The sequence below is a fragment of the Artemia franciscana genome, chromosome 1, assembly GCF_032884065.1.
Source record: "Artemia franciscana chromosome 1, ASM3288406v1, whole genome shotgun sequence".
Taxonomy (NCBI): domain Eukaryota; kingdom Metazoa; phylum Arthropoda; class Branchiopoda; order Anostraca; family Artemiidae; genus Artemia; species Artemia franciscana.
This window is the reverse complement of record NC_088863.1, coordinates 28,887,969-28,910,804: the sequence shown is the minus strand read 5'-3', so window position 1 is coordinate 28,910,804 and position 22,836 is coordinate 28,887,969. Positions and strand designations below refer to the sequence as shown.

Sequence of the window (22,836 nt, the reverse complement as noted above, 5' to 3'; positions counted from 1 at the left end):
GATCTAAATACCATAGACATGCTTAATAGTCCGTTTTTCTATTTGTACCAAAGAAATATTCAAAAACTGCAAATTTGCTACCTTCAAATGCTTATGGTATTTTTTGTGAGTTTTATTACTATTCTGTCGATAAATTGGTAAATAAACATATGTGGAAGCTGCAGAAGATCCTCCTCCTCCACTAATGAAATTTCATGCTATATCCCTCCCTCCAGACAAAATTTCTGGGTCCGCCCCTGAGAGGGGTTTACCATAAAAATATGGATTCTTATGTTTAATTGAAAAGAATACCAAAGAAAGGGAGGACGAAAATAACTACAGTCACAGTGAAGAAGTATCCTCTTTTCTTCAACTCTGAGAATTTTAAAAATATATACTTTGAATTTATAAATAACGAACTCTAAATACGTTAAATAAATAACGTTGAATGTTAAATAACGAAGCTTCTTTTAAAGTAAGTTTCCAATTTTATTCGCACAATTTTTGAAAGAGATCTAACGAATCCAATTGACGCCGCTGCTTGGAAACTTGTAGCTGTAATACCGGGTAATAAAAAAACCGGTAATACCGGGTAATAAAACCGGGTTCACCACTGAAAGATCGCAGTAAGTGTATGCTTTCCACAAGTTAACTAAATAGTGTTACAAAGCTGGAAACCAGTGAAAAATAAAGTAATAACCAAGCAGTTTGCTGAGCTCTTTTTAGAGTGATTTATTTCTTTTACTTTGAAATGATTCGTATCGGAGCAATGAAACTTACTGTAGTAGTAATGGGTTGTAGAAGTTACAAACTCGCTTGTTTACAGCTCGAAGTCTCGATAGCAAATTTTACGACCTAAAGGAGGAAAAACCGTGAAAATTTTAATGATTTTGTACTCCTTGAATACCAGAAGTATAAGGATTCCGGAACCAAGTCTCTCCCAAAAATATAGTTCGAATCAACAACAACAAAAAATCTACTTTCGTCTACAATCGAAACGAAAATATACTGATAACATTTCGGATAACATTTAACGGATAACATTTCTTTTGATAATGGGTAAAACAAGCCATAGAAAAATCCTTAGACAACACTGCCTCTCCATTTACAATTGAAACGAACATATACTGATATCTTGTAAAATTTCATAGCGAGAGAGTAATAAATTTTTCATTGTTTTCTTAAAAAATTTGCCCTTTATCGATATATTAGTGTTTCAATTGTGGAATTTTCGTTTCAAATATTGATAATTTTCTTTATCAATATCTCCCATGTATTACATTTTTACTAAAACAAAATGAAAAACTTGAATTTGTTCTTTTTTACAAAATGTCAAAAAGAGGTGTAAAAGGAAATTACATTTCCTTTTTATTAAGAAATCACCTGGAAAAAATCCAGCTTAATATTACATAGATTATTGGCGATTTCATTTCTTAGGAAGAATATCATTAAATAAAAATCACGACGATTAATCTTAATAGGAAAAGGTGGAACGTCCCCACTCCCATGATCAATTTGATCCGTTCAGAAATGAAAACCTGGCTATGTTCCTTATTTCAAGAGGTAGTAATAATTTACTACTGGGCAAGAAATTTGTTCCTTGCTTGCTCCGTATTTTGTCTGTTTAAGGCTGTTGATTGCTACCCTTTAGGATTGTGATTCCTGAATATGAAAATGACTGTTTTTATTTCTTCTTAATATAAGCTTCTGAGGTACGCAATAGGATGATAATCTCTCTAAGGTGACTTATCAAACATTCAGTTAAAATTAGTCTTTTGTCTTTCAAAGTATAAGAGCTTTACAATTCAAGATCTTTTCACATTTTGTAGATGTTCTGCATTGACAAAAGAGGTTGGAAATAACCAATCCATATCTGTAGTCTAGAAGAAGGAAGATACCATTAAAATGAAGGATATTAGAACTTCGTAGGTGGGGAAAAAACCGAAGCTTTGAATAGATTAGCGTAGAGGATGTTGGCACTGCGATAAGTTGATGTTAGTAACAAATTCAGTGTTATCCTTATATGTAATTATTACAACTCAGAAAAAAAAAACATTTTGGCCTTTGTAAACTGGTATTTTTTCTCTCTCCCTTTTATCAGTCTTTATGTACTCGTATTGATAATTATTATTATGACACTCGATTAAGTCGCGGGTATTTCGATCTACCACATAGAAAAAGCATTTAATAGAGTTCAAAAGATCTTACAGGATCAATAAAGTACATTAAGGATTATTGGAGAGCAATACTTTTGATTTGTTTCCTTCCTCTAATAACGAGTAAAAGTTATTAAGAAGCCTTATTTTAGGCTTGGAAACCCTAAGAATTTTTTTTACCATAATGAAAATTATTTTAGAAAAACGAAGATAATACTAAAATAAAATTCGGATTGTGTTTTTAATTTATAAACAATTTCAATTGACTCGTAGAAAAATGTAAGGGATGAACGTATTTTAAGTCGAGCCGTCAAAGCTGTGTTACAGAGTATACAAAATAAAAAAAAAAACTTTGTGGGCTACTGCTCAAACATTGCTTGCATTTGCGCCTTACAATGTTATTATAATTATATATTTTTATTCGAAAATTTATGAAGGTTTCAAAAAGACTTTTTTCTAGTTTTATCCTGTTCTATGAATAACGTATTAGGCCTATCCCCACTGGAAAATTGTCCCCACGGACAATTCACCCTCGGAAAATTCTCCCTACTTTTAAATTGAGCAGCCAAAGGGAAAGTATGACGGATAAAAATGATGAAGAAAAGAAGGAATTTCGGAATATTCTACAAACATTCCAAAATAGAGGCAGAATATATGGTGAAGAATATCCTATAGTATCTATTTTTACATTTATATTATTTTTAATTCTTTTTTCCTGTCTAGGGAGGTTGAGTTACCATAGTAGGGTAAGGTTAAAGACATAATTTGAAAAACATCAAATTAATGGCAACTGTAAAAGGGTTGCCCTATGATGGAAGTACACAGAGATAACAGATTGGGACTAAGAAGTACCTGGAATTACTTCTGTAGACTTGGTCTGGTACCGACAACTATAGTATTTACGATAGCAGTTTGCCCATTGCGATCGAGAATGCGTCCACTAAAAAATTGTTGTATATTTATCTGAAGCCTTAATGAAAGTTAGGATATTTGAGCATAAAATGTACTCTTTGAGGCCCCTGGAAAAAATACAAACAAAGACGCATCAGTGATCTTTCATCTGGAAAAAAAAATATGTCAAATTTCATATTCTGGTAGAATGGAGCTTGGACTTCCACAGTAGGACTCTCTAATATATTGAATCTAATGGTGCGAATTTTGTTAAGATCATTTCCATTTTTGGGGTAGTTTCCCTCCTTTTTTAAAAAAAGGGTAAATTTTCCCAGACTTGAAGGTTTTGATAGGTGACATTAAACTTAATGAATTTTATATATTTGGAATCGACGTAAAAAGCCATTTCTTTTGATGCATTAATTGCTGTCAAAATTCCATGTCTTAGAGTTTCGGTTAGCATTGCCCCGAGTCGTAGCTTACTTACAATTCGTTGCCAAAAACTGTGTTACTCATCACCATAATTTTTACATGTATTTTGGAATATAGGTTGAATATTCCAGAATTCCTTCTTTTCTTTACTCTTTTCATTCGTCTTCATTTTCCTGTGGCTGCTTAAATTTACATGTGGGGAGAATTTTCCAGGGGAAATCGTCCGGTGGAATTTTCCGACGAGAAATTTTCCGCTGGGAAATACACCGAACCACTCTATGATTACTTTTAACAGTAGCTCTTGATGCAATTTTTCTTTTCAGGCGGCATTTTCAAACTACAATGAGCTTAAATCGGCATGGATTTAAACACTTCGCTTCTCGCTTACTACTTTTACCTTGTTATTTTCTTTTGCTTTGGGTTTTCTACTTTGGGCAAACAGTGAGTACATTCTTATTTTTATTGTTATATTTATTTCTACGGCTAACCTTTTCTTTCTCCTTAACTGACAATTTTCAGAAGTGATTAGGCTTTATGAAACCTGGATAAAATTATTACGACATCATCCAAAAATTGGAAGACCACAAAAAAGCATTTAAAATGCTATATTCACACAAATTGGATCAACACAAGACCACAAACACTATTTGTTGATGACAACCCCGGAGCTTACTGAAGTTCAGTTAAGAAAAAAGAACAAAAAAGCGACTTGAATATACGGCTTTGGGTTAAGTTTATGATTCTAAACCGTTATTGCTTTAATTTATAGTAACTATTAAACTGGTTAAACATGTTTCATAAGTTAAGAAGTTTCCATTACGTTCAAAATAAAAAATGTACAAAAGTCCTAAATTCTTTCAAACGATTCGTGGTAACAAACTGTAAGTAAGGAGCGACTCGGTCTATAGCAACCGAAACTCTAAAGAACGGAATTTGTTAACAATTGATTCATAAACAGAATTGGTTTTTTATGCTAATTCAAAAATTGTAAAGTTCACTAAGTTTAATGTCACCTATCAAAAGCTGCGAGCCTGATAAAATTTGCCTGATTTTGGAAAAACGGGAAATTAGATGATTTAAAAAATGAGCTGAGATGAAAAAAGTTGTTTCAACTGAAAGTAAGGAGCAACATAAAACTTAAAACGAACCGATATTATTCCACATTTCAGGGGACTATCCCTTCCTCAACACTCGCTCTTTACACAAAAGTTTGACTTTTTGTAACAACTTTTTAAGAAAGACTGCTCAAGTGCAAGAGCCGTTAAATCTGAATGAGAGGTATTTTAAAGATCTTTACGATCTTAACATAAGGAGCGAGAGTTGAGGAAAAGGCACCCCACCTAATATACAGAATAATTTTTATTCTTTTTAAGTTTTAAGGTGCTCCTTACTTTAAATAGAACTTTTTTTTTGTATAATAAATACTCGGAGACATAAGGAGCAGCCTAAAATTTTAAAGACAATGCTAGTGACTGATGTTTAGTTACCAGCATTTTGTTTTTAATTTTTGGTGTACTTGGAGCTACGACAGTCATTCAATAGTTTAAAGTGATATGGCAACCCTAAACAACATATGTCAATAAATCCAAGTTTTTACTGTGAGCATTTTAGTGAATCCATCGGCTACGCTTCCTTATCAGTGAATGCTTCAACATTATTTATTTATTTATTTTTCGGCTTGGCTCATACGCGGTATGTCATCGCAAAACAACTCCCAAAACGTAGTCTCTAGTCTCGATTTGCGCATCTTACAGTGTTAGTGCGCTTATTGGTTTTATTTGCTATAGTAAGGGCACTTTAACCCTTATTCATCGTTTTTAAGAAAGGCAACAGTGATTTCACAGAAAAAGTAAGGAGATAAGTTTTAAGAAAAAAACAACTATATCTCATATCAAAGTTCGAGAAATGTGTTCGATTCCCAATTTCACATGAATAAAGGACTCATATTCAAAATAATAATCCCTTCTCACTCTTTTTCGAAGTTATCAGTTGTCTAATATTGATCCTTTTATATTACACAAAGCTATAGAAATATTTAACTTATGCAGCACCAAGCCGCTTGAAATTACTCTAGATGTCCCTTATCTCTTCCACACCACTCTACTAAGAGCTTCACTTTAATCCCTCCCATGAAGTTCCTACTTCCTTTTAGTCTCTTTTATAAACCTCTTCGTAACCCATTCGAGGAAGTTCTGCTTTTCGTTTCGTTCAGCTGGATTGAGAAAATGCACCATTTTTGCAAAAAATCATCTGAAAAAGGGGACGCAGCTCTCTAAATCTTTCTGCAATTATAGCCCCTTAGAGGGATCGAATCCTGATTTTACAGGATCGTAATGTTAATTTTCTTTTCTTATTTTACAGGATTATCAGCAATCCTTTACTACAAGAAGTGGTTTAATTTTCAATGCTTTGGCGGGGGTTTCTTTCCTATCTATCGCTACAGTAGCCTGGACATATCCATGCTTTAGAACACGCTACTACCAAGAATCTCGAGAAGGACACTATTCTGGACCTCTTTTTCAAATGGCCTATTTACTGTATTCACTTCCCCTTTCTCTTATTTCCGTATTTAGCTCCACGGCTATAATATTCTGGTGAGTAACTTTTTATTTCTAATTAGGTAGATCACTAGTTAAATAGAGAAGGATATGAAACAAGAGCTAAGAGCTCATATGGCACTTGTGACGAGACGAGAAGAGCTAAGAGCCAAGAGATCATATGGTATGAGCTCTAACAAAATTCTATGAATCAATAGATTGATTTAAAAAGGAAAATAAGAGGCTTAATGCCGGTCAAGATTTAGAATAAGAGCTCTGAGTCACAAAGTCCTTCTAAATATCAAAATTCATTAAGATCCGATCACCCACTCGTAAGTTATAAATCCCTAGTTTTTTCCAATTTTTCCTCTCCCTTTTACCCCCCAGATGGTCGAATCTGGGAAAACGACTTTATCGAGTCAAATTGTGCAGCTCCCTGACACGCCTACCAATTTTCATCGCCCTAGCACGTCCAGAAGCACCGAACTCGCCAAATCACTGAACCCCTCCCCCCAACTCCCCCAAAGAGAGTGAATCCAGTAGGATTCTGTCAATCACGTATCAAGGACATTTGTTTATTCTATCCACCAAGCTTCATCCCGATTCCTCCACTCCAAGTATTTTTCCAAGATTTCCCCCTCCAACTCCCCCAATGTCAAAAGATCTGGTCGGGATTTGAAATAAGAGCTCTGAGACATGAATTCCTTCTAAAAATCAAATTTCATTACGATCCGATCATCTATTCGTAAGATAAAAATACCCCAATTTTCATGTTTTCCAAGAATTCCGGTTTCCCCCTCCAGCTCCCCCGAATGTCACAGGATCTGGTCGGAATTTGAAATTACAACTTTAAAGCACAAGATCCTTCTAAATATCAAATTTCATTAAGATCTGGTCACCCTTTCGTAAGATACAAATTGAGCGGATCCGTTCCAATTATGTAAATCACGTATGCAAGACTTCTGCTTATTTTTCCAACCAAGTTTCATCCCAATCCCTCCAATCTAAGCGTTTTCCATCATTTTAGGTTTCCCCACCCCAAACTTCCCCCAATGTCACCAGATCGGGTCAGGATTTAAAATAAGAGCTTTGAGACACGATATCCTTCTAAATATCAAATTTCATGGAGATCCAATCAACCGTTCGTAAGTTAAAAATACCTCATTTTTTCTAATTTTTCAGAATTAACCCCCCTCCCCCAACTACCCCAAAGAGAGCGGATCCGTTCTGGTTATGTCAATCATGTATCTAGGACTCTCGTTTTTTCCCCCACCAAGTTTCATCCCTCCACTCTAAGTGTTTTCCAAGTTTTGGGTTTCCCCCTCCCAACTCCCCCCCGCAATGTCACCAGATCCGGTCGGGTTTAAAATAAGAGCTCTGAGCCACGATATCCTTCTAAATATCAAATATCATTGAGATCCGATCACCCGTTCGTAAGTTAAAAATACCTCATTTTTTTTAATTTTTCAGAAATACCCCCCCCCCCCAACTACCCCAAAGAGAGCGGATCCGTTCCGTTTATGTCAATCATCTATCTAGGACTTGTGTTTATTTTTCCCACCATGTTTCATCCCGATCCCTCCACTCTAAGTGTTTTCCAAGTTTTAGGTTTCCCCCTCCCAACTCCCCGCCCCCGTCACCAGATCCGGTCGGGGCTTAAAATAAGAGCTCTAAGACACGATATCCTTCTAAACATCAAATTTCATTGAGATCCGATCACCCGTTCGTAAGTTGAAAATACCTAATTTTTTCTAATTTTTAAGAATTACTCCCTCCCCCCCAACGACCCCAAAGAGAGCGAATCAGTTCCGATTATGTCAATCTTGTATCTGGGACTTGCGCTTATTTTTCCCATCAAGTTTCATCTCGATCCCTCCACTCTAAGTGTTTTCCAAGATTTTAGGTTCCCCCCTCCAACTCCCCCCAATGTCATCAGATCCGGTCGGGATTTAAAATAAGAGCTCTGAGACACAATATCATTCCAAACATCAAATTTCATTAGGATCCAATCACCCGCTCATAAGTTAAAAATACTTCATTTTTTCTATTTTTTCCGAATTAACCGGCCCCCCACTCTCCCCCCCCCCAGATGGTCAAATCGGGAAAACGACTATTTCTAATTTAATCTGGTCCGGTCCCGGATACGCTTGCCAAATTTCATCGTCCTAGCTTACCTGGAAGTGCCTAAAGTAGCAAAACCGGGACTTTAGGTTCCCCCCTCCAACTCCCCCCAATGTCATCAGATCCGGTCGGGATTTAAAATAAGAGCTCTGAGACACAATATCATTCCAAGCATCAAATTTCATTAAGATCCAATCACCCGCTCATAAGTTAAAAATACTTCATTTTTTCTATTTTTTGCGAATTAACCGGCCCCCCACTCCTCCCCCCCAGATGGTCAAATCGGGAAAACGACTATTTCTAATTTAATCTGGTCCCGTCCCTGATACGCTTGCCAAATTTCATCGTCCTAGCTTACCTGGAAGTGCCTAAAGTAGCAAAACCGGGACCGACAGACCGACAGAATTGGCGATTGCTATATGTCACTTGGTTAATACCAAGTGCCATAAAACAGAGAATAAGGGAGAGGGAGAGAGAGTGGGAGAGGGAAGGTCAGACATTGAACTGAGTATATTTTATTGTTCCAGCAACAGTGCAGAATCCGAATAATATACATGAAAAATATTTAGTACAGTTCAATTTAGGCGGGTCTCCGCTCTTTAAAAGTAGCCGGAAGCCAATTCAAAGGAACAAATCTGTGAAAATGCAAGGTGATAGTTCTAAAGTTCAGCTAGTTTAGACAGCAGGCAAGTGAATTTTTTCTACTAGATTCATCAAAACAAAAATCATTTGACAAATTCTGGTTGACAAATCGAACAGAAAACAAAATTTGATTTCTGCTAAACTACTTGTTAAAGAACAAATCCCTTCAATCCCAACCTGTAAGATATTACTAAGTAGTATAGCTTCAATACACGAGATTCGAGAAAAGATAGTTTATAGTAGTTATTCGGCTATAGATTAAGGAACATTGGCCAGGGTCAGATATTTTGTTTCATAGTATGCTTTATATAAAACCCAATTAGGTCAAATATGTGTTTCTTTTTAATTTCGTTTAGGGCAGAGCAGGGAAGCTCAGAATTATTCCTTGTGAAAGAATTAATCCTATTTGTAAATTTTTTTGGTGAAGAAGCATCCTTTTCCTAATCTATTCAGGCATTTAAGAATGCTTACGCGGAGAGAGAACTCGAATATTTCTAGTAAACAATATCCTGAACAACTTAAGTAACAAGCCTATTATGGAATAAGTCTTAATTACAAGCATTTACTTGTTCTTAAACTGGAGGGAAGAAAATATTCGCCCATGTGAAGACCTACTTCTTTTTGAGAGGGCAAAGCAAAATCTGGCGCAAAGTTTGACTCTTATTATAACCTACCTTTAGTGTGATATTCAAACAATTTTTTATAGCAGAAACAACTAACCGTTGTAATAGGGCCGTATCCAGGATTTTTGTTAGGGGGGGGGGGAATACAAACAAAAATTAAAAAAAAAACATCAGAATTTCTTTATGCATTTTTATTATGTTTTTACAAGTCGAAAAATATTTTGGGGAGGGGGAGGTTAAACCCCTAATTCCTCTCCTGAATACGGCCTTACGTTGCAATTATGATTGCAAAACTGTAATAGAAATTTTTGTAAATAGAGTGGCTCTAGGTTGGAATAGAAAACTGAAAACATATATTTACGATGTAGAATCCAAAAGTGAACAATAGTAGCTACAGGTAACAGCCCTTAAGTTGGATTTTGAACTATCGCTAGGGAAAAAGTAACAAACCAGGGAAAGAAAACAACAAGGGACGATGAATGCAAGTTAGAAGTTTTAGTCAAAAATCAGGCACTGACTTCAATTCCTGACGGAGTTTCTTAGTGATCATTGGTCATATGACTATGTTTTTTTCTTATTAGTAATTAGAGTTAGGTAGAAAATATGAGTTTTCTCATTTTGTTTAATAAATCTGTTAATAATTGTTTTTCAGGAAATCAACAAGCCATTTTTGTGCTTTAAAAATAAGCATTAATTCCCAGAAACAAGACGAGAGATCTGACGTCTTTGCGATATTAGAAAATCGCTCAGTGACGCCAATTAGAATAAATTTTTTTTTTTTATATATTTTCATTGATAAATACCCTTTTTTGATATTTTCATAAAAAAATTGAAAAGAAAACAAACTTACCCCCTTAATATATTCAAAAATATATCCCCCCACAACACTTTCATGAATTGGTGCCACAGCAGCCACGCACCTCGCTAAAAATAGTATTTTCGATGGTTTAAACTATCGAAACAGTGAATCAATTATTTCTTTTTTGCACCACACTGCACGGGTAAAACTTTTACTAAGACAATTAATTTTCACTGTCTTGATTAAAGCTTTACTGCTTTCAATATTTCCATTTCATTGTCATTACGAATTATTCAAGATAAAAAAAGAACAATTAAAAAGACACTTATGTTGATTTCGACTTTAGCAATCAAACAGTTCGTGGTAACGAACTGTAGTAAGGAGCGACCCGGCTCAATAGTAACCAAAACTCTAAAAAATGGAATTTTGATACCAATAGCTATATCAAAAGAATCGCATTTTAATGCTGGTTTTAAATATATAAGTTTCATCAAGTTTAGTCTTACCGATCAAAAGTTACGAGCCTGAGAAAATTTGCGTTATTTTAGAAAATAGGGGAAAACACCCCCTAAAAGTCATAGAATCTTAACGAAAATCACACCATCAGATTCAGCGTATCAGAGAACCCTATTGTCGAAGTTTCGAGCTCCTATCTACAAAAATGTGGAATTTTGCATTTTTTGCCAGAAGGCAGATCACGGATGCGTGTTTATTTGTTGTTTTTTTTTCCCAGGGGTGATCGTATCGACCCAGTTGTCCTAGAATGTTGCAAGAGGGCTCATTCTAACGGAAATGAAAAGTTCTAGTGCCCTTTTTAAGTGACCAAAAAAATTGGAGGGCACCTAGGCCCCCTCCCACGCTAATTATTTTCCCAAAGTCAACGGATCAAAATTCTGAGATAGCCATTTTATTCAGCGTAGTCGAAAAACCTTATAACTATGTCTTTGGGGACGACTTACTCCCCCACAGTCCCCGTGGGAGGGGCAACAAGTTACAAACTTTGACCTGTACTTACATATAGTAATGGTTATTGGGAAGTATACAGGCGTTTTCAGGAGGATTTTTTGGGTTGGGGGGAGGGGTTGAGAAGAGGGGGAAATGCTGGGGGAACTTTCCATCGAGAATTTGTCATGGGAGAAGAAAACTTCCATGAAGGGAGAGCAGGATTTACTAGCATTATTTTAAAAAAAAAATTAAAAAATAAATGTGAAAAAGCTTTTTCAGCTGGAAGTAAAGAACAGCAATAAAACTTAAAACAAACAGAAATTATTACCCATATGAGGGGCTCACCTCCTTATAATACCTAGCTCTTTACGCTAAAGTATTTTTAGTAATTTCAACTATTTATTCTACGGCTTTTGTGATTCAGGGGTCATTCTTAATGAATTGGGATAAAATTTAAGCTTTAGTGTAAAGAGCGAGGTACTGACGATGGGGCGAATCCCCTCATATATATAATAAAAACATGAGAATACAAAAGTTCTTTACGTAAGCTAATTTATAAGTTACGTAAATCTTACCAATGAAAAGATTCGTAAAAAATTATAAGTACTAGTTGCCTTTTTAATTAACCAAAAAATTGGAGGGCAACTAGGCTTCGCCCCCGCTTTTTTTTTCTCAAAATCATTCGATCAAAATTAGGAGAAAGCCATTTATCCCAAAAAAAAAATATGCAAATTTCGTTTTGATTATTCCTCTGCGGAGAGCCAAAATCAAAACAAACCTGCATTGATTCAAAAACGTTCAGAAATTAAATAAGAAAAACGAGTTTTTTTAACTGAAAGTAAGGAGCAACATTAAAACTTAAAACGCACAGAAATTACTTCGTATATGAAAGAGGCTGCTTCCTCATCAACGCCCCGCTCTTTACGCTAAAGTTTTTTACTGTTTTAAAAAGAAGAATTGAGAGAAAGAGTCAAACTTTAGCGTAAACAAAGGGGCGCTGATGAGGAAGCAGCCTCTTTCATATACGAAGTAATTTCTGTGCGTTTTAAGTTTTAATGTCGCTCCTTACTTTCAGTTAAAAAAACTCGTTTTTTTTATTTAATTGTAAAATAGAACCAATTGTGAAGAGGTGTATGCAAGAGGGACAAGACAAATGTTCCAAAAAGTATCATAACTGCGGAATCGTAATTTTTTTTTTTTATAGATGTACGTTTATTGATTTTCCTATACAAGATATTACCTTTGCAGTCATTTTATGTTTTCGATGTCAAGTTGTTTTTCCCTTCCTCTCAATTTATTGACCTTTTTTTCTGTGTATTTTTTGCATTTAGTTTTGACTCCAAAATGTGAATTTGGACCATCTAGGCTTATTATTATTTTTTTAATAGATCTTATCTTACAACAACGCCACTAAAATTTTGCCTCAAAACAAGCGTGAACGAGTTTAAAACACCAAATTTGAAGATATATTTATTTTTTCACTGAATCTTCAGACTCAAAGCAAGAAACCTGTTGAAATCGTTAAGCTTATTTCTTGAGCAAAATCTTGTTTATCAGTGTTTTCCTGTTTAACTCAACAATTATTTAACTATCAAAAAGCAACTGAGCTTCTCGGGGAATATCTCGTGTTTGCATTTAGACTTGCGCAGAAGTAAGGTATTCAATGGTTTTCATTGCTGATTTCTTTTTAGGGGTTTGCAGCTCGCCAAGTCAGGATTAAACACTAGGCAACTACTCAAGTATGAAGAAGAAGGCATTGCAGGAGAAATATTGGTTTGGGCTAGATATTCCCTAATACTGTGGTCAGTTTACGTCTTCATGGAACAACAAACTGTAGCGCTGCTGATGGTTATTAGAGACTCATTCACAGCAGCAACAATTTCAGTATATTTAACAGTAATTTATTTGCTGTTAGGAACTTCAGTTATGAGGTAATACCTTATACCAATTTTTGTTTGTTTTTGTCATGTTTAACCTTTTCTGATCTTTGTAATTTTAAATCATGACTATGTTTTACAGCAAAAGATAGCTGACATTTTGCTACACAAAACCGGGCATAGGGATCCCAAGTGGTAACTATAAAACATTTTTAATTTGGTATACGTGACAGTAAGAGTAGAAACAGAGTTTGAATTTGGCTGAGCTTGAGTCCGTATAGCTTGTAAATAAATAAAAAATTTCCTGCCAGAATTAAAAAGAAAACAACTTCAATTTTTATGGCACTTGGTATTAACCAAGTGACATACAGCAATCACAAATTCTGTCGGTCCCGGTTTTGCTACTTTAGGCACTTCCAGGTAAGCTAGGACGATGAAATTTGGCAGGCGTATCAGGGACCGGACCAGATTAAATTAGGAATAGTCGTTATCCCGATTTGACAATCTGGGAGGGGGGTGTGGGGGCCGGTTAATTCGGAAAAAATGAAGTATTTTTAACTTACGAACGGTTGATCAGATCTTAATGAAATTTGATGTTTGGAAGGATATCGTGTCTCAGAAGGGTTATTTTAAATCCCGACCGAATCTGGTGACATTGGGGGGGAGTTGGGAGGGGGAAACCTAAAATCTTGGAAAACACTTAAGAGTGGAGGGATCGGGATGAAACTTGGCGGGAAAAATAAGCACAAGTCCTAGATACATGATTGACATAACCGGAACGGATCCGCTCTCTTTGGGGTAGTTGGGGGGGGGGCTAATTCTGAAAAATTAGAAAAAAATGAGGTATTTTTAACTTACGAACCGGTGGTCGGATCTCAATGAAATTTGATATTTAGAAGGATATCGTGTCTCAAAGCTCTTATTTTAAATCCCGACCGGATCTGGTGACATTGGGGGAGTTTGGAGGGGGCCTAAAATGATGGAAAACGCTTAGATTGGAGGGATCGGGATGGAAGTTGGTGGAAAAAATAAACAGAAGTCTTAGATACGTGATGGACATAATTGGAACGGATCCGCTCTATTGGGGGGGGGGAGGTTTAATTCTGAAAAAATTAGGAAAAATGACGTATTTTTAACTTACGAAGGAGTGATCAGATCTTCATGAAACTTCATATTTAGAAGGACCTCGTAACTCAGATCTCTTATTTTAAATCTCAACCGGATCCAGCGTCATTGGGGGGGGGGGGGAAATCTTATAAAATACTTAAAGAGGAGAGATCAGGATGAAACTGGATGAGAAGAACAAAAACCTGTCTAAGATACGTGACTGACATAACCGGACCCGATTTGCTCTCTTTGATGGGGGGGGGCGAAATTCGGAAAGAGGAGGTATTTGTAACTTACGAACGGGTGACCAGATCTTAATGAAATTAGATATTTAGAAGGATCTTGTGCTTTAAAGCTCTAATTTTATATTCCGACCAGATCCTGTGACATTAGGGGGAGTTGGAGGGGGAAACCGGAATTCTTGGAAAACGTGAAAATTGGGGTATTTTTATCGTACGAATAGGTGATCGGATCTTAATGAAACTTGATATATATAGAAGGATCTTATGTCTCAGATGCTCCATTTTCGACTCGAATTGGATCCGGGGACATAGGGGGTTGTAGGAGGGAAACAGAAATCTTGGAAAACGCTAAGAGTGGAGAGATCGGGATGAAACTTGATGGGAAGAATAGCACAAGTTCTAGATACGTGATTGACATAATTGGAACGAATCCGACCTCTTTGGAGGAGCTGGGGGGTGTGTGTGTGTTAATTTGGAAAAATTAAAAAAATTGAGGTATTTTTAACTTAAGAACGGGCGAACGGATCTTAATGAAATTTTATATTTAGAAGGAATTCATGTCTCTGAGCTCTTCTTTCCAGATCTGTTGACATTGGGGGGAGTTGGAGGGAGAAATCTTGGAAAACGCTTGGAGTTGAGGAATCGGTATGAAGCTTGGTGGATAGAATAAACAAATGTCCTTGATACGTGATTGACGTAACCGTACTGGATTCGCTCTCTTTGGGGGAGTTGAGGGGAGGGGTTCAGTGATTTGGCGAGTTTGGTGCTTCTGAACGTGCTAGGACGATGAAAATTGGTAGGCGTGTCAGGGAGCTGCACAAATTGACTTGATAAAGTCGTTTTCCCAGATTCGACCATCTGGGGGGCTAAAGGGAGAGGAAAAATTAGACTAAAATGAGGTATTTATAACTTACGAGTGGGTGATCGGATCTTAATGAATTTTGATATTTAGAAGGACACCGTGATTCAGAGCTCTTATTTTAAATCCTGACCGGAATTAAGCCTCTGATTTTCCTTCTAAATCAATCTATTGATTCTTAGAATTTTATTAGAGCTCATACCATATGAGCTCTTGGCTCTTCTTGCCTCGTCACAAGTGCCATATGAGCTCTTAGCTCTTGTTATCTAAAAAAAAATATAAACTAAAAATTTCGAAATATCCTTCCAAGGAAGGGGAGGGGGAACCTTCGCCCACGGACAGGATTCAGCCCACCAGTCAAAATCAATTCACCCTTAACTGAAGAGCTCGGCTGATATGCATTAAATATATGTATTTATACTTGATAATATATATATATATATATATATATATATATATATATATATATATATATATATATATATATATATGTGTATATATATATATATATATATATATATATATATATATAGAACTAGCACATAGAACAAACAAGATGCCCATACTGGAGGGCTAAAAGCGATACTTGTAGTCATTAAAAAAAAAATAATAACGAATATGATTTTGAAGTGTCTTCCCATTAGCAGCCACGGAAAGATCGACCCTCCCTGTCCCAGGAAAAATGGGTGCAGACGTATCTGCGGGCACCCTTAACTGCAGATAATTAAGAAGAAAAATTTGCAAATTGCCCGCATACTTTTTACAAAAACTATCTTACAATTAAGCGGTTTCCGTCCCTCTGATCTAATCTATTTCTTGTCATTGTAGTCTTCTGTTACCTAATTAAAGGATTTGTATTCATTATCTTAAACCAATTTTCTTAATCATTAATAACTTGTGTTTGGTTTATAATTTCCATGTTTCACTTATAGTTCTTTCAATCTGACTCATTGATCAGTTTTTGCACTTTTGAACAAAAAATTCTTATTACCGATAAAGAATGTTACTCTTTGATTATTATTTAGTAGGATTTACGCAGTGTTTGATTTAGGATTTATGAGATTGGTTGAAGTCCACATTTTGATAACTGTAGCAGAAACGTCCACAGAGAAAGATGGAGAGTTTGCCCCCGAGTTGAAATCCCGCTTCCCTAAGCTTTCAACGTAACGCGTAACCTAATTTTAAGCTTTAAGATTTTTATTTTGTCATTGATAGCAATTAGTTAGCAATCATGATTATTTTAATATATTAGTTTTGTAACTGATTAAAGGCTGCCTGAATTTCATATTATGCGGTAAGACTTGGATATCAAGATCTTATAGAGAACCTCATTTCCACTCTCAAAAATACATTCTATGTTTTTGTATTAGTCCTGGTCATAACCCTTATCATAACAACCTTTAGATTCCTTAGCTCTGTCACGTGTCCTTTAGTAAGAGAAATTGGGATGATAGAGAATTTTCCTTCTATATTTAGGCCTTTGGATATGGCATCGTCTATTCGTGTGAGTTTTATTGATCAGCTGTATTGATCGTTGATCAGTCAGAAAAATTTGGGGGTATGGGGGTATTTGGGGATAATGTTTTTTCTATAACTGAAGGCCTTTGGGTATGGCATCGCCAAGATCACCCCTCGGGATCAGCTATATTAATTGTTCCAATTGAAACATTGAAAGGTGGAAAATGGCGCTTAGTAGTTAATATTAGTAATGGCCCGAAGAATTAAGAAATTCAAGTGTGGAACCATGGGTGTAAACCTTCCTCCTCCTACCACCCCCTCCCTTCCTCGAAAAAGAATACAAATATATATTCTTGTTCTGTAAATAAGTTCTTGATTTTCCTACAAATGCATAAAAGACTACATTTTTGGCTCTCTTGTCTGCTTCCAATTCCAACCCAAGTCACTGAATTTGCTCAACCCAATTTTTGTTTACAATTCTCCATACTCCATACTCCAATTCTCCATTCAAGCATTTCTGGCAAAATGAACAGTTTAAAACAGAATATATTTTTTTTTTCAGGGCCATCACTGGTTTACCAGACTGGCTGTACTACCTGAGTTTCATTATCCAATCCCGTTACGCAAGTGCCTACCTTCATGAGTGGCAGTTCAAAGACAAATTCGAAGGCCTCCAATCTTATACTTCGGCTTTTAAGCTTCGCAACTGCTCCAGCACGAACACGAGCCCATCTATTGGTTGTCGATATACGAACGGAACACACTTCCTAATAGAACGTTACCACATAAAACATCCACCATATGCAGATGACCTGAACATGGAAATGAATTTTGGCGTGTCCCTAGCTTTCACTGGCATCATATGTGTTTTAAATTTAATACTGCACACGGTTCCATTGCCATCTTTCATTAAATGCAAGTTCAGAGAATGAATACACACCTGAGAACATTATTCTGTAACGACTTTAACGTATCAAGATCGAATACATAAAATCATTCATAAAAGGCTGCAAAGTACTGCCTTATACTTTTTGCCAATTCTTCATGTCCAGGACCAAAGGGCACATCTGAATTTTGTTTTAAGTGACTTACCGTCTTTATAAGAGTCCTATAGGGGACTTTTGCTCACTTGGCACATTGCAAAGGTATATCTACCACATAAAAGGCAAGGGGGACTAGCCATGTTTGCAATAAGTTTGTCCGTACCTTTAGTTGGAAGACTACGCTATATTCCCCCAAATGAATCATCATTATTAGAAGTAGATTTAGAGATTTGTATTAGATGATAAAACGGATTTCCCCACGGAAAACCTGACAATCATTACCGTCACTATATTCTAAAATTATAAAGTGTTGAATTCATCTTTTGGTTTTGAGCCTGGCGATCTGTTTATATTATTTGTATACATGTGTAATTGCAGAATGTATGTACACACTCAATTGAATTCGGATTAAAATTCATTATCTTTCGAATTTGATAGAATAAACTTTCAAATTAACCAAGCAAAATTCAGCACAATTTGAAATCGTAAAGTTGCTATGACGTTGCATGCATAGAACATTGAGGTCAATCCTTGCGTTCTCCCTTGAAGTTGGCACCTATTACTAAATAATGTTAGACGTTTAAATACATGGGAGCCTTATTGAAGAAACTCGACATACAAAAATTTTTTCACTTAAATTCTAAAATAAAACAAAAGCAAATCTCTTCTAACACTGTTTTGGCTTAGCCAATCCGTAATTGCATTCTGAGAACAATGCTAATGACATGTAATCAAAAGCCGATTTTTCTCGCCTCTAGAAAATCTCTGGAAATGTCACTTAATCTTCTGAGCAGTTCAGCAGCTGAAGGTCTGCGATCCGGAAACGGCAATATGAGATCTTGCACTAGCTCTGTCTAAAAACAAATATAAAATTTTTAAGAGGATACATACATAATCAACACATCAATTTCATTTCCCTCTAAGTCAACATTTATTTTTTTCAGCACATTTTAAAAGAGATGTTAGTTGAGATAGTTTTTACTTTATGCTTCAATTAAGTTGAACAAATAAATGAGATAAATAATATTAGCTGATCTGTGTAAAAAATAAAGAATAGTATAAAGCCCCCAGCCTGATTTGAAATAAAAAGTACTTTACTTTTCTCTCCCCATGTTAAGTCGCTATCATTCTTATTCATTGTCAATTCCAAAACATCAAGGAAGTTGGAAGGCTATTTAGAGGACATAAATAACGATCAGCCAACACAACACTCCAATGCTTTATAGGTTTGAAGTGGATAGAATTATCTATGACGGCTGTCGACCTCTTCTTCAATATTACTTTGTAAACGCCACTAATAGTTTCATCTTCTCCAGTGTATCCTTGCTTGATGCAAGAAGTCACGGCCATCACGGCTGACGACCTCTTCTTCAATATTACTTTGTAAACGCCACTAATAGTTTTATCTTCTCCAGTGTATCCTTGCTTGATGCAATAAGTGGTGAAATAGAAACTTCCAAATGGCCTTCCCTGTAACTATGCACATTTGGAATTTGTAAGGAAAAATAACGAGGTTTTACTTCTAAGTTTTTTTAGAAGCTGCTCGATATCAGACCTAAGGCTTGCTCAAGCAAGAAGATGTTACCAGTTTTAAAGCCCCCCCCCCTCTTATCGGAGAATTTTGTCTGAATCGTAAAAAATTAATGTCTCCCCAAACAAAAATCCTGGACAAGCCCTTGGGTTCAACATGTTTTAACTTACACCCTTAACAACCTTTGAGTTTTTAAGATGTATAAAAAAAATGAAATCCATAGAAGACTTAAAAAAACTTAAAAACGTGGAGACTTAAAAACTTAAAAAAAAAAAAAAAAAAAAAAACAGAGCGTAATACGAAATTTTGAAGTTGCTCACCGTCACCTCCTGAAGACAAATGTGTGCTCCTTAAAATTCAGAAAACAATATGTGACTATTTAAAACTTTGTCTCAAACACTCAACTCGTACTTACTTAGTTTTTAGCCAGTAAAGTATGCTTTCGTTGAATTTCAATGCTTATTTACTTAGGGTCTGAATTCTTAGAGCCCACGGTAGGAGTATTTTCCAAAGAAAAAGAAAACAACCGCAACAAAACAAACGCACTTTACACTGAGGATAACCCAAATGTGCAACTGATGTTTCAGCACATATTTGTAGTCTTTCAAAGGGCAGACATCCCTTCATCGCCCCTTATCCTGTCAGTGCATATTAGAAATCAAAAAACGAAAGAATAAAGATGTTATGATGATAAAACATCCTGATATTTCCAAAAAGTGGCGAAGTACTTACAATGGCAGGCCAATTTTTTTGAACATTTGCAGGAACAATTTGTTTTCTAAGGTCCTGAAAGCATTTCGCACGCTCGAATTCTGTAGGCCACTTCTGAAACAGTTCCACCAGAATGTATCCCAAGCTATAAATATCACACTGAAAATAAGAAGCAATTAGCCATTGCTTAAAAGGAAAAGTAATCGCAAATTTCAAAACTGTTCGCACTTAGACTTTACCAAACCAAAAATTGTGGTATTCTAATTTGAAGTTTGAATTCTAAAGCCTAATACCAACAAAATATTTACATTTAAGAATGATGCAGCTTCACCTAAATAAAGTTAACTCTGGACTTTTTGGAAATCGAAGCTAGGCAGAGCAAAAAAGAAATAAAGGTAATTGTTATGCACACATAATGATTTTATGGTTGATAAATACAGCAATTTAAGCATTTACCGCACAAAGTGAATTACTACTACGACTAACAACTCACTGCAACACCAAGCCCTCTGAGGCTAACACGGCTGCTCACGCTCCTCCACCATCCCAATCTAACCAAAGCCTCTTTCTTTTCACCCTCCAAGGAGTTCCCATTTCCCTTAAATCTTTCCTTACGGCACCGTCCAAACTTTTTACGACAATGACAATCTTTGCCAATGTGTCATCCTTCATCTGCAGAGCATGTCCTAACCATCCCATTCCTTTTTCTCATTATAGCCCTAGAAAGTGGGGTTGAACCGAATTGGATCCAGTTTTTCCACCTTAAATCGTTACTTTAGCTTAAAGAAGGAAGAAAAAGGATATTTGATGGGAGAATTAAACATGGGTGATATTCTAGCCTTACTTCCTATTGTAAGATAATAGATTCTTGCTAAGTTGAATATTTGAGAAATGTAAGAGTGACAGTTCACTAAGTCAGAAAGTTGTGTAGCTTGGCTATATAAGAAAAATAATATTTCCAAGCTAGTCGCTTTCTCCATCTCTTCTCCGACTTTCTCTATCTCTTCCAACTCCTAAGGCTTGAAAAATTCCAACAAGATTCCAAAAATCTCAAGTTCTTCACCTTGGGGTGAACAAATTGACGCGGAGATAGGAGCCGACATCTAGAGATTGAAGCAGATACATTCAATTCCTAATACTTTCATCTCCTGTATTTTGCATGACAAATCATAAAGACGTACTTTAAGAATTTATCCTATTTTAGATTGAAGTCGTGAAATCATAGTCACCAGCAATTAAGCATGGGGGATTTCCAGTTAACTCTCAAAAAAAGTTTTGAGTTTGGTTTAGAGTGAGAGAAAAGGAGAGAGAGAGATCGGTATATTTAAAAACTATCGTAGCATAGAGCTAAATTCAGTTTTTTCACAAAAATCATACATTTAAACAAAAATCACACACTACAACTCAGCATTAAAAACTGATGTGAAAAAAGGCACAAATGAGTTTGCGTATCGATTGGTTCGTACTTTAGGGGGTACAAGTTTATTTCGTAATCGAGTTCGGCTATTGGGAGGGGCTGGTTCGGGTAGTAAAGATCGGTGGCTCTTATTGGCTAGAATGAATTTTCCAAATTGGTGAATAAGGTGTTCCAGCCGGACTTTAAGTGGAGATAAATTTAATTTAGCGAGGGCTTGATCGTACTCTCGTTAACTGTAAATTGGCATGATGCATCCACTTGGCAAGAAAGCATAGGCACCGAAAAAAAGTGAAAAAAAAACTTTGAAGACCGATTTTTTTCTTAATTTTATGCAAAATAAATCTCGAAACTTGTTTTAAGGCTGTTAGTATGCAAGACGTGTGCAAATACTCTTAATGCTTAAGCAACTGTCAGTGCTAAGAACAAAAAGAAAAAAAAATGTGGTGTCAAAAGAGAGTACTATGAACTTCGGAATTTTTACATGTAAATTATTTATCAAACAATCAGTCTTGCAGATACATTAAAAAGTTATTGAGATTATTGAAATTCGCAATAGAATAAGATAAAAAAATTTTCAGCACGAACTTGAAATAGGAATAAATCCCAAGAAACACGTTGTTTATCCCACATCAATTTTTTTTTCCCACATCAATTTTTATTCACGCTTGATCTGTTTTTACTTTGGGTGGCTGACAAATTTTCGCATAGACAATTGACTTCGGACTCGATAAGAACATAAGCAGAACTCTATCTTCTGTCATTCCCAGAGAAAGTCTTCTGTCAGACAATCAAAGTCTTGTATTATCTCTATTAGTCGATCTGACTGATGAATGCTTCTGTTCACGTTCTTAGTTCAATAATCAAATAACTCTCGTAACACACCTAAAGGCTGTAAGTAACAAATTTAGATTTCAACACCTATTTTTATACCATAAAGATAAGTCATTTGATAATTTTTCAAGATTTTTAAGACTTGGACTGACCAATTTTTTATAGAATTTTCGCTTATTAGACACTTGGATATTGCAAAACGAACAGACTGATTAACACAACAGCTCAGCAGAATAAGACTACGAAACGTGACAACATCAACAAAAACAAAGAATGACACCCAATAGAAGGAGTATATGCCATGGCAAATTAAAACAAAATCTTCCTCAGCCTTCCACAAAGAAAACACACCCAACAGATACTACAAAAATTCAAATCTTAGCTCTGTTAATCCTTTGAAAACAGCCACGAGGTTGGCATCTTCATTAACACCCCTTACACGAGCCACGAGTATGGACCTTGCATCTTCCCAAAACCACTTCCTTATTTTCCCAAGAAGCTGCGAAACTGACACCATTTCTTCGTTTCATTTATAAGTTAACCATGAAATTTCGTCGAAATTTCGATTTAGTAAACTGGTCTATGAAAAAAAAGACAGATGATAAATGTCTCTCCTCAACTTAGCACTTACAGGC

The 22,836-nt window shown here is 35.8% G+C and overlaps 2 protein-coding genes across 6 annotated transcripts in view; one reads left to right on the top strand and one right to left on the bottom strand.

The window, feature by feature from the left end:
- LOC136028124 (ATP-binding cassette sub-family G member 5-like) overlaps nt 1-18,141 on the top strand; it is a 56,949-nt gene extending 38,808 nt beyond the window's left edge. The window contains exons 7-10 of the mRNA XM_065705770.1: nt 3,782-3,899; nt 5,820-6,052; nt 12,817-13,056; nt 17,231-18,141. Of these exons, the coding sequence (XP_065561842.1) occupies nt 3,782-3,899; nt 5,820-6,052; nt 12,817-13,056; nt 17,231-17,600 (961 nt within the window). The 3' untranslated portion in view covers nt 17,601-18,141. The remainder of the gene's footprint in view (nt 1-3,781; nt 3,900-5,819; nt 6,053-12,816; nt 13,057-17,230) is intronic.
- A 155-nt stretch (nt 18,142-18,296) lies between these two features.
- Nucleotides 18,297-22,836, bottom strand: part of LOC136028131 (eukaryotic translation initiation factor 2-alpha kinase 3-like) — a 54,234-nt gene continuing 49,694 nt past the window's right edge. For 3 of the 5 annotated variants that reach the window (XM_065705782.1, XM_065705791.1, XM_065705800.1), the window contains 2 exons: nt 19,975-20,112; nt 18,297-18,565 (listed from right to left, as the gene is read on the bottom strand). In XM_065705782.1, the coding sequence (XP_065561854.1) occupies nt 18,443-18,565; nt 19,975-20,112 (261 nt within the window). In that variant the 3' untranslated portion in view covers nt 18,297-18,442. Of the gene's footprint in view, nt 18,566-19,974; nt 22,782-22,836 lie in introns of those variants that run through there. The other 2 variants (XR_010617753.1, XM_065705807.1) reach the window with 2 other exon arrangements.